Source organism: Bacillus rossius, chromosome 6 (assembly GCF_032445375.1).
Source record: "Bacillus rossius redtenbacheri isolate Brsri chromosome 6, Brsri_v3, whole genome shotgun sequence".
Classification (NCBI taxonomy): Eukaryota; Metazoa; Arthropoda; class Insecta; order Phasmatodea; family Bacillidae; genus Bacillus; species Bacillus rossius.
The window spans coordinates 54,896,622-54,910,901 of record NC_086334.1 but is presented as its reverse complement, the minus strand read 5'-3'; the positions used below and the strand labels follow the sequence as shown (position 1 = coordinate 54,910,901).

General features: G+C 43.8%; 1 protein-coding gene across 3 annotated transcripts in view; it reads right to left on the bottom strand.

Moving 5' to 3' along the window:
- LOC134533204 (oocyte zinc finger protein XlCOF6-like) overlaps positions 1 to 9,830 on the bottom strand; it is a 36,051-nt gene extending 26,221 nt beyond the window's left edge. Inside the window, exons 1-2 of one of the 3 annotated variants that reach the window (XM_063370583.1) lie at positions 9,686 to 9,830; positions 4,578 to 4,700 (exon numbers count right to left, since the gene is read on the bottom strand). Coding sequence is in view for 1 of the 3 variants with exons in the window: in XM_063370582.1 (XP_063226652.1) it covers positions 4,578 to 4,700; positions 9,399 to 9,461 (186 nt within the window). In the remaining 2 variants the exon portion in view is untranslated. Of the gene's footprint in view, positions 1 to 4,577; positions 4,701 to 9,398; positions 9,554 to 9,685 lie in introns of those variants that run through there. The other 2 variants (XM_063370582.1, XM_063370584.1) reach the window with 2 other exon arrangements.
- Between the last annotated feature and the right edge of the window lie 4,450 nt (positions 9,831 to 14,280).

Sequence of the window (14,280 nt, the reverse complement as noted above, 5' to 3'; positions counted from 1 at the left end):
ATGAAGAAGTATTAAATAACTAACTCTCCATTGCAAATACTTAAAACAGCTCAAACATTAATTTTTAAACAAAAAAAGTCTTTGTTTCCAGTATTCAACAAGGCAGAATTCATATTGTTACGATCGCGCTTGGCTGCAGTGCTTGGCATCGCCGTGCTCGTTCGGCCTGTCTGCGCCCCCTTCCACCCGCATCCTCTCCCTGGTATCTCGTGTCATACTGTCTCGCAACATCCTGACCGTCGCAGCGCGCACCTGCCTCAGATCGAGTTACTTAAAAGAGGCCGCACTGCGGCATAAAAGGACTCAGACATGTTTATCGGCGCGTTTTGTGGGAACCCGATGCTTGTTGCGTTTATCGGCGTTCTTTGAGCAGCCGCCGCGTCCTTCGAGGACTCACGACGCGTTTCTGGGCATTTCGACGGCGAAGGTCGCGCGATATCTCGGAGACATGCCCGATTGTTCTGGGCGGGAACCCAAGGGCTATATAAGGAGGTTGGGCCGACCTTCGAGGAGTTCAGTGGGGAGTTCTCCCGCAGCGGAGTGTCCGGGCGATAGTGCCGCGGGGCGAAGTCCTTGGACGAAGGTTCCAGGGCAGGGAGTGAGTGAGTTCAGTGGAGTCGGGAGTTTCCGGGCGATAGAGTCGCGGGCGCGGCGGAGTCCCGAGTGAAGTTGCGAGCGAGTCGTCGTGTGGGATCTCGGCGAAGGATGTGACGGCGGCGGCGGCGGCGGAGTGCGGTGACGGAGTCCCGCGGCGGAGACCCACGAGGGGTGCTGCGGCGAGAGTTGCGCCGGAAGTGCGGCCCAGCAAGGTGTGTGAAACGAGTGACTGGGGAATTGACATTTCTTTACGTGTAATTAATTATCTGCTAATTTAGAAGATGAATTGTAAGTGACAAGTAGTGGTAATAAATAAAACTGTGTGTGTGAAATAAAATCTATTAATTGGGCTATCCTTTACGAACCCGCGGTAAATCGTAACATTTTGGTGTCAGAAGTGGGATAGCCCTAATTAATAGATTTAGGATTCAGTTACATTATTAGAATAAAAGTTGAGGATAGAATTTAGTTTTTGAGTATATAGTTAGTGTTTAGAACTTTAGTGAATTTGGATTTTTCTAGAGTTTGAGTATACTGTAGTCAGTGTTAGTTTTGAATGTAATAGAGTTATTGTTAGTTTAATTAGAATGTTCGGCTAGGTCATTTAAAATTAAGATCAGTATTAGAAAAAAAATTATTTAGGTTGTTTAATTAGTAAATCCTTTAGAGAGAAATGGCTGCTGAAGAGTTAAGTGTAGAAGATATCGGGAAGATAATGGTTGCCCTAGAAGAGATCAATAATAAAATAGAAAAAATGGAGGCCAGTGTGAAGAAATATAACAAAGAAATGTTAGCGAGTATGAAGAACTTTACAGAAGAAATGAAGAGTGAAAGGAAGGAGAGTAAGAACCACCATGAAGAAGAAAAGAAGAGTGAGTCAAATAATAGCCTAGAGGAAATAAAGAAGGGTCAGGAGGAAATAAAGGGTCAGGATGAAATGAAGAATGGCCAGGAAGAAGTAAATAATGAAATGAAGACCGAAGTGAAGATAAGCCTAGAAGAGAAGAACAGCGAAGATAAGAACAGAGAAGAGACGACCAGCGAAGAGAATACCAGCGAAGAGAAGACCAGCCAAGAGAAGACCAGCGAAGAGAAGACCAGCGAAGAGAAGACCAGCGAAGAGAAGACCAGCGAAGAGAAGACCAGCCAAGAGAAGACCAGCCAAGAGAAGACCAGCCAAGAGAAGACCAGCGAAGAGAAGACCAGCGACGAGAAGACCAGCGAAGAGAAGACCAGCGACGAGAAGACCAGCGAAGAGAAGACCAGCAAAGAGAAGACCAGTGAAGAGGAGACCAGCGAAGAGGAGACCAGCCTAGAGGGGAACAGCGAAGAGGAAATTAGCCAGGACATGAAGATGAAAGAAGAGCTGAAGAAAAGAACAGAAGTAGTGAAGATGAGTTACAAAGTAAGGAACATTGAAATAGAAGAAATGAAGATAAACGAAAGAGAGAGAGGAAAATGCCAAGAAAAGCTGAAGAAAAGCCGAGAAGAGAGTCAAGAAGAGATAGAGAAGTGCAAAGAAGAAACGAAGAAAGACGAAAGAGAGAGGGGAAAATGGCAAAATAAAACCTGAAGAAAAGCCGAGAAGAGAGTCAAGATGAGATAGAGAAGTACAAAAAAGAAACGAAGAAAGACCAAGAAGAGATGAAGAAAGACCAAGAACAGGGGAAGAAAGACCGAGAAGAGAAAATGAGAATTCAAGGAGTCATGAAGAGGGTACAAGGAGAAAATAAGTGCAGTCCAGGTGAGACACAGAAGAACCAAGAGGGCACGAGTAACCAAGAAGAGACGAAGAAGAGCCGGGAAGAAATGCTGTGCGAACAAGTAGCTGCGAGAGAAGAAATGGAGAGAAAAAGGGAAGGAACAAAGAAACTGTTGGAAGGCAATAAGCAATGCACTCAAGAGTATCGGGTCCGTCCAAGGCATCGGTCAGCCCGTCTCGGGCAGCTGGCTGAACGACATGGGGCATCTGCGACGCAGAAGTGTCGCCGGGTGACAAGAGAAGCTACATCTAATGAGAGAGAGGGTTATCTGGTGAGACTGTACAGCCCGCGATGGAGGAAAGGCAGGAGGCCTAAACTTCGAGTAGCATGGGGACCTCCAGGAGGAGATGCATTACCTGTTCGGGACGAACAGGTTTAAGGAGGGGGCAATGTTACGATCGCGCTTGGCTGCAGTGCTTGGCATCGCCGTGCTCGTTCGGCCTGTCTGCGCCCCCCTTCCACCCGCATCCTCTCTCTGGTATCTCGTGTCATACTGTCTCGCAACATCCTGACCGTCGCAGCGCGCACCTGCCTCAGATGGAGTTACTTAAAAGAGGCCGCACTGCGGAATAAAAGGACTCAGACATGTTTATCGGCGCGTTTTGTGGGAACCCGATGCTTGTTGCGTTTATCGGCGTTCTTTGAGCAGCCGCCGCGTCCTTCGAGGACTCACGACGCGTTTCTGGGCATTTCGACGGCGAAGGTCGCGCGATATCTCGGAGACATGCCCGATTGTTCTGGGCGGGAACCCAAGGGCTATATAAGGAGGTTGGGCCGACCTTCGAGGAGTTCAGTGGGGAGTTCTCCCGCAGCGGAGTGTCCGGGCGATAGTGCCGCGGGGCGAAGTCCTTGAACGAAGGTTCCAGGGCAGGGAGTGAGTGAGTTCAGTGGAGTCGGGAGTTTCCGGGCGATAGAGTCGCGGGCGCGGCGGAGTCCCGAGTGAAGTTGCGAGCGAGTCGTCGTGTGGGATCTCGGCGAAGGGTGTGACGGCGGCGGCGGAGTGCGTCGACGGAGTCCCACGGCGGCGGAGACCCACGAGGGGTGCTGCGGCGAGAGTTGCGCCGGAAGTGCGGCCCAGCGAGGTGTGTGAAACGAGTGACTGGGGAATTGACATTTCTTTACGTGTAATTAATTATCTGCTAATTTAGAAGATGAATTGTAAGTGACAAGTAGTGGTAATAAATAAAACTGTGTGTGTGAAATAAAATCTATTAATTGGGCTATCCTTTACGAACCCGCGGTAAATCGTAACAATATGAATATGCTACTTAATGGGGAAAAAATCTCTCAGGTAACAAAAAAATACAATTATATCTATGGTGAAATTGTATCACAGTATGACTATAAAAATGTCAGAAAGTACCTACAAAAAAGGCATCAGATATTTATTTGATATTTTTCCGATGCACCTTTCTTCAAGACCACTACCTAATGACCATGCCATGGAATGTGAAATTATATCATTTAAAACTCTTTGCACAAGTCAAAAGTAAAATGATTTATTGGCAAAATAATGTATATTTTTTTTTGTTAATTACCACTTACCATTTGAGTTAAGATTTGTAAGAGGTAATTCAGATTTCTAAGTCTAGGTGGGATATACATTTGAGCTAGATGAAAAATTAATTTTGGTTTTAATTATAGCTTTAAGTACTTAGGTACTTAGTACATCATATTTTAATTTTCAAAATATCAGGGGGAGAGATTGACATAGTTTTACTAGCATTTGATATAAAAAGCTAAGTGGGAATATAATGTAACATTTCGAGAGATATTTCCGAATCTTCTTGTTAAATTAATTATATTTTTAATTTCAAAACTTTTCATATATATATATATATATATATATATATATATATATATATATATATATAAAATACAATGACTTTTAAATTCTTACAAAATGTTCCAATTCTATAATTCTAAGAAGTCATATCATCAAAATTATTTTAAAAGCCTAAATTTATACTTATAGCACTGAACATAAATGAACACTTAAAGATTAGTGCATAACGTTTAGTTATGCTACTTCGACCACTACTTACACCAGAAATTAAATGACATGCAATTATGAAATATGTAAGTTTGTGGCCAAAATAAAAGGTTAAGGCTTTTTTAAAAAGTTGTTCTTCCATTACAATCCTACGATCAAACAATTATCATTTAACAATCTACACGGTTTTGAAACTAATGAAATAAAACATAGAGCTTAGTTACCTTAAGATCCACTTTTAAAGAAGTAAGTTTCAAAAACACTTTCTCTTCTTTTTCCTTCTCCCATGCATCTGTTGCAATGGCATATTCAAAACTGTAGGATACCAAAACATTGTTCTCCTTGAACTGAAATACAAAAAAAATAATCAGGAGAAAGCATGTATAGGTATCACAAATACAATTATTCTTAAAATAGCAATGAATGGGTCAGCGAATAACTTTGGAAAAAACAAAATCAGTTCGTTAGATAGAGCAGAACAAGAAAACATAGAAAAGCCCAAAGGAAAATAGGTAGGCATCAGGAACAAGTCTAATTTATTTAGGAAGTACAACCACCCCCATAAAATAGGTTTAAGATAGTGAAAGGGTGAATGCTTGTTATTAAAACGAATCTGTTAAATGGTAAACCATAAATAGAATTGTTAGTCACAAAAAGAAAACAGAAAACTTTAAAACGTAGGTAAGTTGGCCATTTTGGGATGGAAGAGTTAATTAAAATAAAAATTAATTAATTAAAAAATTTCCTAATTATAATTAATCAAACAAACTACTACATATAGCAATGTATAATTGTGCAGGGTAACTCGGTCAACCCTGTGATTCGTACCTATTACAATGAACACAGACAATAAGAGCTAAACAATGATCTGCAAGTTGTATTCTCAGCCAATTCAGTGCCTTCAGCCTGATGCACATCTGCCTAAATGATGACCAATTAACAGAGAAAAAAAAGTGTTTTTGCCCTGTATGTAGTAGGTATAATAATAATAATAATAATAATAATAATAATAATAATAATAATAATAATAATAATGAAGAGTATTGTGTGTGGTACCAGTATCATTAAAAATAATTAATATATGATAATAGTAGTAAGATAGCCAATAGCCATAACTGGCTAACTAGACAGTTAATAGGGTACCTATCAAAGGAAAATTACAAGTAAAGTGAAATTATTAAATAACATTTTATATAAGTTAGCTACAAAACCATGAACATAGACTTAAATAATAATGTTTTGAAGGGTAACATTTTTTTTGTATTTAGGGATGGGCCAATAAAATCTTCAAATTCCCACCAAAACCTTTAATACAAATTATTCATTTGATATCAGAGAAAAATAGTTTGGAGAAAAATATAGAGGAAATAAAGTATATTTAAAAATTAAACACTGATAACCTCTGAAATTTAATACGTAATTTTTTTTCTTCATACCGATCAGTTATCATTCACCAAGACAGTGTTCATTGAATCTGTAGTTATATAAATGAAATTTCATTATGTATTTGTTGAAAGAAATTATTTTGTGAAACAAACATTTAAAGAGTTGAATGTTTCAGCACCATATTTAATATTTTTCATTTATTGTACATTATTTTATTTATGACCCTTGACACCTAGATTTGGATCCGAGGGGTTTATTCGAGGAACTCTCTGGGATTAAAATTTGAGATTCTGATTAGTGTGTGAAAACCGGGATCTGAACCATCACTAGTTGTAATGTAATAATTTATTTAAGTCAAATGTTTACGATGGGACACTTTGGTGTGGGGCAGGGATAAGAAACAGCGGAGACCATTCAGTTGATCCCTAGCAACTCACACGCCGAGCTCGCGCTCTACGATGAGAAACACTCATGACTTCTGTTATAAGATTTAGCTACAAAAGAAATTACGAATGTCCTTTAACATGAATGATATTTCTCCTGATTCATTATTACACCTGTGTAACTACAGCATGGTGGAGCTTCGATATCATCCCCCCCCCCCCCCCCCCGAGGTAGGTATTCAGTGCATTAAGTATACAGAGTTGTAAAATATTTTCTGTTTCACAAACCAATTGGTATAGCGAATATTGCACTGCAGTTTTAGTGACATTTAAAATTACACGTGTTATGTTCAAGAATAGTTAAAAATCTTTCATCATGAACTTACCTAAACCTTGTTTTGATTCACCTTTTTATAAACAGCTCCTCTATAGTAAAAATGCAAGTTGTTGAAGTGAAAACTTTTATGGGAAGGTTTGGATAGGGATTAAATTCTTGTAAGTCGTCATCGACATGGTCACATGACGTGTTAACGATAACACTAGATCTGTTCCTATAAGTATAACTTATTGCACTTTTAGATATTAAGTATACGATTAGTGTGCAGTAAAATGTGAGTATAAAATATATTATTATTCTCACATAGATATATAGTTTGAATAACGAAGAAAACTGAGTCTTTGTAGCAATATAACCTAAAAATTAAGAACATTATTTTTTTTTAATACCTACAATTACTAAGCAATGCATATTTTATAGTAATTTAGGAGTTTTTTACTAACGTGATAAAACAAATTTGCAGTGTGATATTTTTTCATAAAAATTGTGAAAGATTTTTCACTTATGTCGGCAGTCCTCATGACTGCTTTGAATTTTTTTTTATATATATTGAGGTTTTACTGCACTAACATAGCCATAAACTGACAACAAGAATGTGGAAGTAGACAGATGTGAGCATATTGCAAGCGAGGTTTGTAAAAGGTTTCTAAGAAGAAGATATTTTGACAATGTTTGAAGAAGAGATTGATATATTAACCAAATAATTAAGGATGTATTAGGCTGAAGGTGAAATATAAACTTGCTAAGGGCTTCCCCTATCTAGGCACACACAGTGTGTGCAGAGTATCAGAAGAAACCACGTGATTTAAAAACTGCTCAACATATCAAAGTGCAGTCTCTTTATGAAAAAAAAACTTAAAAATACACTGCGGGTGGATGAGAGGTTCTGTTTCCAAATTTAGTTTTTAAACTTTATTGTCAAGAGTGAAATATGGGGGAAAAAAAAGTTTTTTTTTTTTTAGAATAATTTTTTGACATTACTTAAATGCAAGGTATAGATTCTTGAAAGCACTCAATAGTCTTGCATCACACTTTCATCTTCATTTCTCCACCATATAATGACATGATTACCGCTTCAATTTGATATTTGCCCTATGCACAATGAGAAGACTGCGCTCCAGTTCAAATCCTTGAGCTTAGAGGAGATTTAAGTATGTACCACAAATGTTTAGCAAGACAGTAATATTCAACTCTGACCTAATTTTTTTTAAATTACCACATCACATCTTTAAGCTGGATTCACAATAATCTGCAAATATGTCATAGTATTTTTTTCTCATTGGATGCTTCCAACAACTATTCAGCCTTATATTATAAACAAAATTTCTCTTGTAAAAATGGTAAATATGTAGTTGGGCGGTATTTGCGAAAAAAGATGTTGAAAATCCGAAAATACTTTTATTCTATGCTCTTTAACTTCCTCTTTTCAATAAAAGCGGTGGAGGTAATAAATTCCAAATACTTTAGTAGATATGGAATTTTTAAATTTCATCATATGTAGTTGAGCGATATTTGCGAAAAAAAATGTTAAATATCCGAAAATAATTTTATTAGATGCTCTTCAACTTCCTCTTTTCATTAAAAGCGGCGGAGATAAGAAATTCCAAATACTTTAGGAGATATCAAATTTTTAAATTTCATCACAATTATAGCAGTGCGTTCATGTGGCTTTCACAATTGTTTCTTGTTTACGAGCATCTATTTTTTTATTGAATAATGATGTCACGTGATTGTTCGTGATAGGCCAGAATTCAAATTAACCAATAACTTACGTGATTATTTACTTCATTTATTGTTTAAAACTGTATTTCATTACCGCCTCCAGCTTAGGCGAGTTTTTAACGTTTCTAATTTTAAAGTCTTATTTTTTATTGTTGCGCAAGTAATAAGTAACAAAAAAATTTTACGTGAGTTGTTTCTGTTCATCCTTTGTCCCGGTTTGTTAGGTCAGGTAAGTTACATTATAAATACTTTAAAAATAAAGAACCATTGAAATAATTTCATATTATTTCTAATGTACGCTTAGTTTCAAAGCATTTATAATGTAACTGACCTGACCTAATCAACCATTTTCATTAATTAGGCATTCACAAACACACGGCAAAATAAAAAAATGGCCACGGTCGAATGATAAACACAGGTCTTGTATGCAAAATAAGAACGGCGATATCTCCTAAAGTATTTGGAATTTCTTATCTCCGTCGCTTTTAATGAAAAGAGGAAGTTGAAGAGCATCTAATAAAGGTATTTTCGGACTTTTAACATTTTTTTTCGCAAATACCGCTCAACTACATATGATGAAATTTAAAAATTCTATATCTCCTAAAGTATTTGGAATTTCTTACCTCCGCCGCTTTTAATGAAAAGAGGAAGTTAAAGAGCGTCTAATAAAGGTATTTTCAAAATTTTATCATTTTTTTTTCGCAAATACCGCTCAACTACATATTTACCGTAAAAATTTTCCAGTCTGATGATCATGTACGCTAGGTAAGCAGTTATAAATGATTATACAAACTCTAAATTATTAATTTAAATATTCTGAGTCTCAAATATTGTTTCAAATATTAAAATCGAAATGTACTTATAGGTAACATAAGAACATAATACGGAAGCAGCTTAGCAAATAAACTTAAAAAAAATAAAAATAATGCTTTATTGAGGGTATAATATTGTCTGTCCGTCGAAACCTTGCCAAGCTTATATGGATGGACGGACAGAATTGTTCGGGCCATCTGATTGGCTGAATGTCACATGATTGACGGACGGACGGATTAGACGAATATTGAGAGTTCACCTTTCCATGAAATAATTAGATCTACAGGTTATGTATGCTTAACTCATTAATTGCACAGGCATTTATCAGATCATTCATAAATATTTTATATTTTACGGAATGCATTGCTGACAGACAATGCGTTATTTTTCTAATTAATACATACAAACCACAACAATTCCGAAAAATAATTCAAAAATTCAATCATCAAACTTCTTAACGATGACATTTGTACGTTTTTTCCCCCACACAAAGCAACCAGGGTAATCCACTCTATGGGGTAAACAACTTAAATTGTATTTTTTTTTTACCAATACATTTTAAAGTGGGGCGGGGGGAGAGAGTGACCTTCAGCACGAAGCCCACAGCCATAGTTATTATTCTCTACTGCAATCTCAACATTATTTCGTGTTTAACAAATATAAGCATGTCATAGTTACATTCATGCCTTACCTAGGACTCGAACCCAGAACTCCTCGTACCATAAGCCGGTGTGTATCCGACTAGGCTATGGTGGTTAGCATTGTAACAAACGACAAACCATAAACAAAAATAATCTTATCTCTAAATTGACGTCGTACCGACCATGGCCGTTAAGCCCGTGCTCCACACCGCCAGTACCGTATCCCGTTTTCGGAGCGCGCCCCTTGCCCAGCCGGATTGAGTCAAGCGAGCGCCCCGGGCGTGTTCTCAATTAACTGAATTAAACATCAGGACACGAAACCCCGGGGGCTCGACTACGGAAAACAATGAGGCAATAGGACGAAATTAATTAATCACAAGCAGTGAGCAAGTGCGTCGTAGAGACTCCGTGCGTGCGCGGCACGCATGGAACAGAAAACAATCCTCGTTACTAGCCACAGCGACTACTGGCCTTGATTAATTGGCCAATGATAATGGTCTATCCAAACTAAGGGAATTCAAACCCAAACAGTGCTCATTGAGACAATTTGTAGTTAAATTTACAGTCGCCAACTTGGTGCCGCTTTTAAAATTAATAAATCAATTAAAACATCTGTTAAACCTTAAGCAACTATTTACCAGGTGCAAAGTTTTAATCAAGCACCTGGAGTATGTTTTTTACTCATCATATAACAAATTAAATTATTATAAGTTTTTGGTGCCGACTCACAAAGAAGAGAAAGTTTCTCTTCCTTGCGAGGCGGCCATGTTCGGCAGTCTCCAACCACTCCGCGCCGGTAACAGACGTGTGTCTGTGGGCAGCATTCAAGTTAGTTTCATTGATTATTTTTTATTCTGCACTACATCTTCAAATTTAAATCCTTTTATTAATTCACTGCTGCCCACGTCGACTCGGTGCGTATTTTGCGGAACCGGGCCCATCCCGACCGTCTTCATTGTGATACCATGCTGCGTATCGTATCACGGAACTTATGGTACTAGCCGACGCCAACGAGAGTGTTTTTAATTAAGGACGCCGTGCATATGCCTGCCGGCTGTACTCACGTAAGTGTTTCTCCGAACATAGGAGCCTGCTCATCGAGCCCCCCATGCATCCGTTAACTTTCGGCGCTGGCCGTCTCCAGCGAGCATCGACCCACGTCCGCGAGTCTGCCACGGTAACCATTAGTGTCGCGTAGTGTTGTGTGTTTTTTTGTTTATTGTGTAACCGCTAGACGTCGCCAAGTGTTGGTGAGAGTTTTTGTAGCGGGACTAAATCAAAGGTAATTCTCACCAACTCGCGTACAATCATTTTTCTTAGTCTTTCGTCCTCCACACGGCCGAGCGGCCTTCACAGCCAAGGGAGAACCATTTAGGTTGGATTCAATCCGTGTACCTGGCGGGGCACACGGGGCAGAGTACCCACGACCCAACATCAACAGCTTAGCAGCCCGCTAGTCTGGCGCCCCTCCGAACAACCACAGCATCGCGACGCCCGTAGCACCCGTCAGGTACCCCCGGGCCTTTCACAGAGGTTGGGTGACGGCAAATGGCGCCCTTGCGTTGGGCATAACGACAGCCAAAAATTACGAAAAACGCACCAAGATCAGACAAAGAGGACAGAAGATGGCCATTTTGGACGCACGCAGTGGAATTTGGCGCACAGAGGAGCAGTGACAAAGGGACCACCCAGAAGAGCGCTTCACCGCCCGCGCCGACCGTACGTCAACTTTCACTTTCACCCCCACCCCTCCCCTTTGGGCCTTCAGCGAACATCCTCGCCCGCACACCACCCCCACCCCACCATCACATCCACGCACTCTCCGCTTTGTGCGGCTGTCCGGGCGCTTTTGGCCGCCGCTACACATGGCTATCCGCATCCCCCCTTCGCAGTGGCCAGTCTCGGCTCTCCCTTTTGTGCAGCTGTCCGGGCGCCTCTCGGCCAGCGGCCCTAATCAGCGCACGCGCCAATCCCCCTCTCCCCTCGTCGACCACCAGGAGTCTGTTTGTAAACAGAGCCACGTGTGTGCACGAAGCAGCTGTCAACGCCGATGCGCCGTGCGATGCAATGGCAGACAGACTCAAGATGAACACCTGTCGAGTCTGCTAATGGCCACAGGGCAGGGACCTGGTGATGGGGAAAGCGAACCCTCTGCAAACCTTTAATGCGCACCGGATAACAACTTGCCGGCAATCAAGGTAGAAGCACTCATAGAACCGTGGCATGACAGCACAGAGACGGAATTACAGGTGCGAACACCACTGGTAGACCACACACCCCTACCGGGCCATACCACCCCGGCCATCACCGCCCCTCCAACCACCCACGCCAGCGACTGGAGCTCGCGAACTGGCCGCGCGACGCATGCGCTGGACATCACAGAGGCCAAGTGCATGTGGCCCGGCCTAGAAGACCTGTCACGAGCCCTGCCGCCCCGCAGAGCAACTCTGCCAGAGTTCGCCGGAGCAACGCACGAGAACCAGGGGAATTCCTGATGCAGTGCGAGGCGCGCCTAACCAGGTGCCGGACACACCAATTGGAGTGGACGGAGCGGGTCAGCAAGCAGCTGCGAGGGACCGCTCGGAGCTGGTGCGGCATGTGGGGCCGGTTTGCCATGCCATGGGGCGAGTTCACCGACACTTTCCGACACTGGTTCGACATAGGATCGCCCCTCGTCGAGTGTTCTGCCAATTTCTATGGGGCGAGGCAGAAGGACAGCGAGGCAGAGGAGGCGTTCATCGCCACGAACCTCCAATTGTTTCGCCGCATCTCGCCCGGCACCCCCCTGTCTGGGGCACTGCCCATCATCACGGGCTTAGTGAGGGACGAGCTGCAGCCCTTTCTGCGTCGCTGCCACACCGGCGGTGTAGCTGAATACGTGCAGGAGGCATGCGAGACGGAACACAATTAACAGCGAGCCTGCAAGCGCGGCCCGACCACGAGCACCCGAGGTGGTGACAGCCCACCGGAAGCCCGGCGGAACACCACACTACGGAACTCACCCTCACAACAACACCGAGGACTACGAGCCATCGAGGCGCTGCCAGCTTGGCGAGTGGAGCGACCGCGGGATGACGGAGCACGGGAGCAAGTCCACCTGTGTCGCTTGGGATGCCCACATGGGGAACTACACTGGCACAACGAGTGCCCGCGGGGATTCCGGGCGGCGCGACCCGCCACACTGCAGCGCCAGGAGGCGCACGCGATACCACCTCCGCCACAGCGTACCAGCCCGGCCCAGTCGGGAAACGGCCCACAGGGGGACCGGGATTAAGGCTCCCCCCCGCACCGACCATCAACCCCGCGCCAGGCGGTGTGTGCGCCCTCCCGACCATGGGACAGCTGGGCCGCCCGTGGGACAACCTGTTCCGCATCCCAGCGGAGGTCAACACCCAGCCAGCTGCCGTGCTCGTCGACACGGGAGCGAGCGACGTGTTCGTACGCCCCGCATTTGTGCCCGCAGGCGTGTTGCGTCCAGGCAGCAGCGAGCTGCGCCTGGCTACCACCACACACACCGGGCGGATGCTGGGGCATGCTGAGATCGTGGTGAGTACGCAGGAATTAAATAGTAGTGTGTCCGTAGTAGTCGTGCAAGACTTGTGTGAGGAGGTGGTGCTAGGACTCCCCTGGTTGGTCCAGCAAGATGCGGTCTTGGAGCTAGGACCCCCCGCCTCAACCTGGGAAGAGCCGAGAGGTACGTAGTGTACGCCCTAGGACAGACCCCCCCCCCCCAACAGGACACGGTGCTGACCCTGGCGGACGTGTGCCACGATGTCCCTCCCTTCTACCAGGCTGAGGTAAACAAGGTCCTCGCCGGCCGACCCGAAGTGTATGCTGTGCACTGAACCTTGAGGCGGACCACCGTCACCGAACATTGCATCCCCACCCTGACTGATGACCCAGTGTTCGACCCGCCTCACGGCTACGGGTTTCGCGAGCAGCGAACCATCCAGGCGCATGTGGACGAGATGCTGCATGACGGAGTCATCGAGCCGTCCCACAGCCGGTACGTGTGCATTGTACTGGCCACTAAGTAAGACGGGACAAGCCAATTTTGCGTGGAATTCCGGCCGTTAAACTCCGTGACCGTCAGCGCCCCTCCCCCCAGATTAGTGTCGAGGCCGCCTTAGCCGGCTTGGGAAGGGCCCAGGTCTTCAGCACCTTGGACCTGAAGTCCGGTTACTGGCAAGTGCTCATATGACGCGGGGACCGGGAGAAGACGGCGTTCACGGTGCCCGACAGACAGTGGTTCCAGTTCAGAGCCATGCCGTTCGGCCTAAAGTGCGCCCCATCCACCTTCCAGTGCATGATGACCCGTGTGCTGGAGGCCACCATCGGGCAGTTCGCTCTAGCATACCTGGACGACGTCAAAGTGTTTCAGACACCTGGGAGGACCACTGCCGCCATCTGGCCTTGGTGATGGAGCGGTTGGCCACGAACCACCTGACGGCCAACCCAGCCAAATGCCATCTCGGAGCCGCCGAGGTCGACTTCCTGGGCCACTTGGTCAACGCGGAGGGGAACCGCCCCCAACTAGGTCACCTCCAGCAGATCGCGATGGCAGAAGTCCCACGCACCCGGAAGCAACTGCAGCACTTCATTGGGCTACTGAACTGGCTCTGGAACTATATTCCGAATTTTTCCC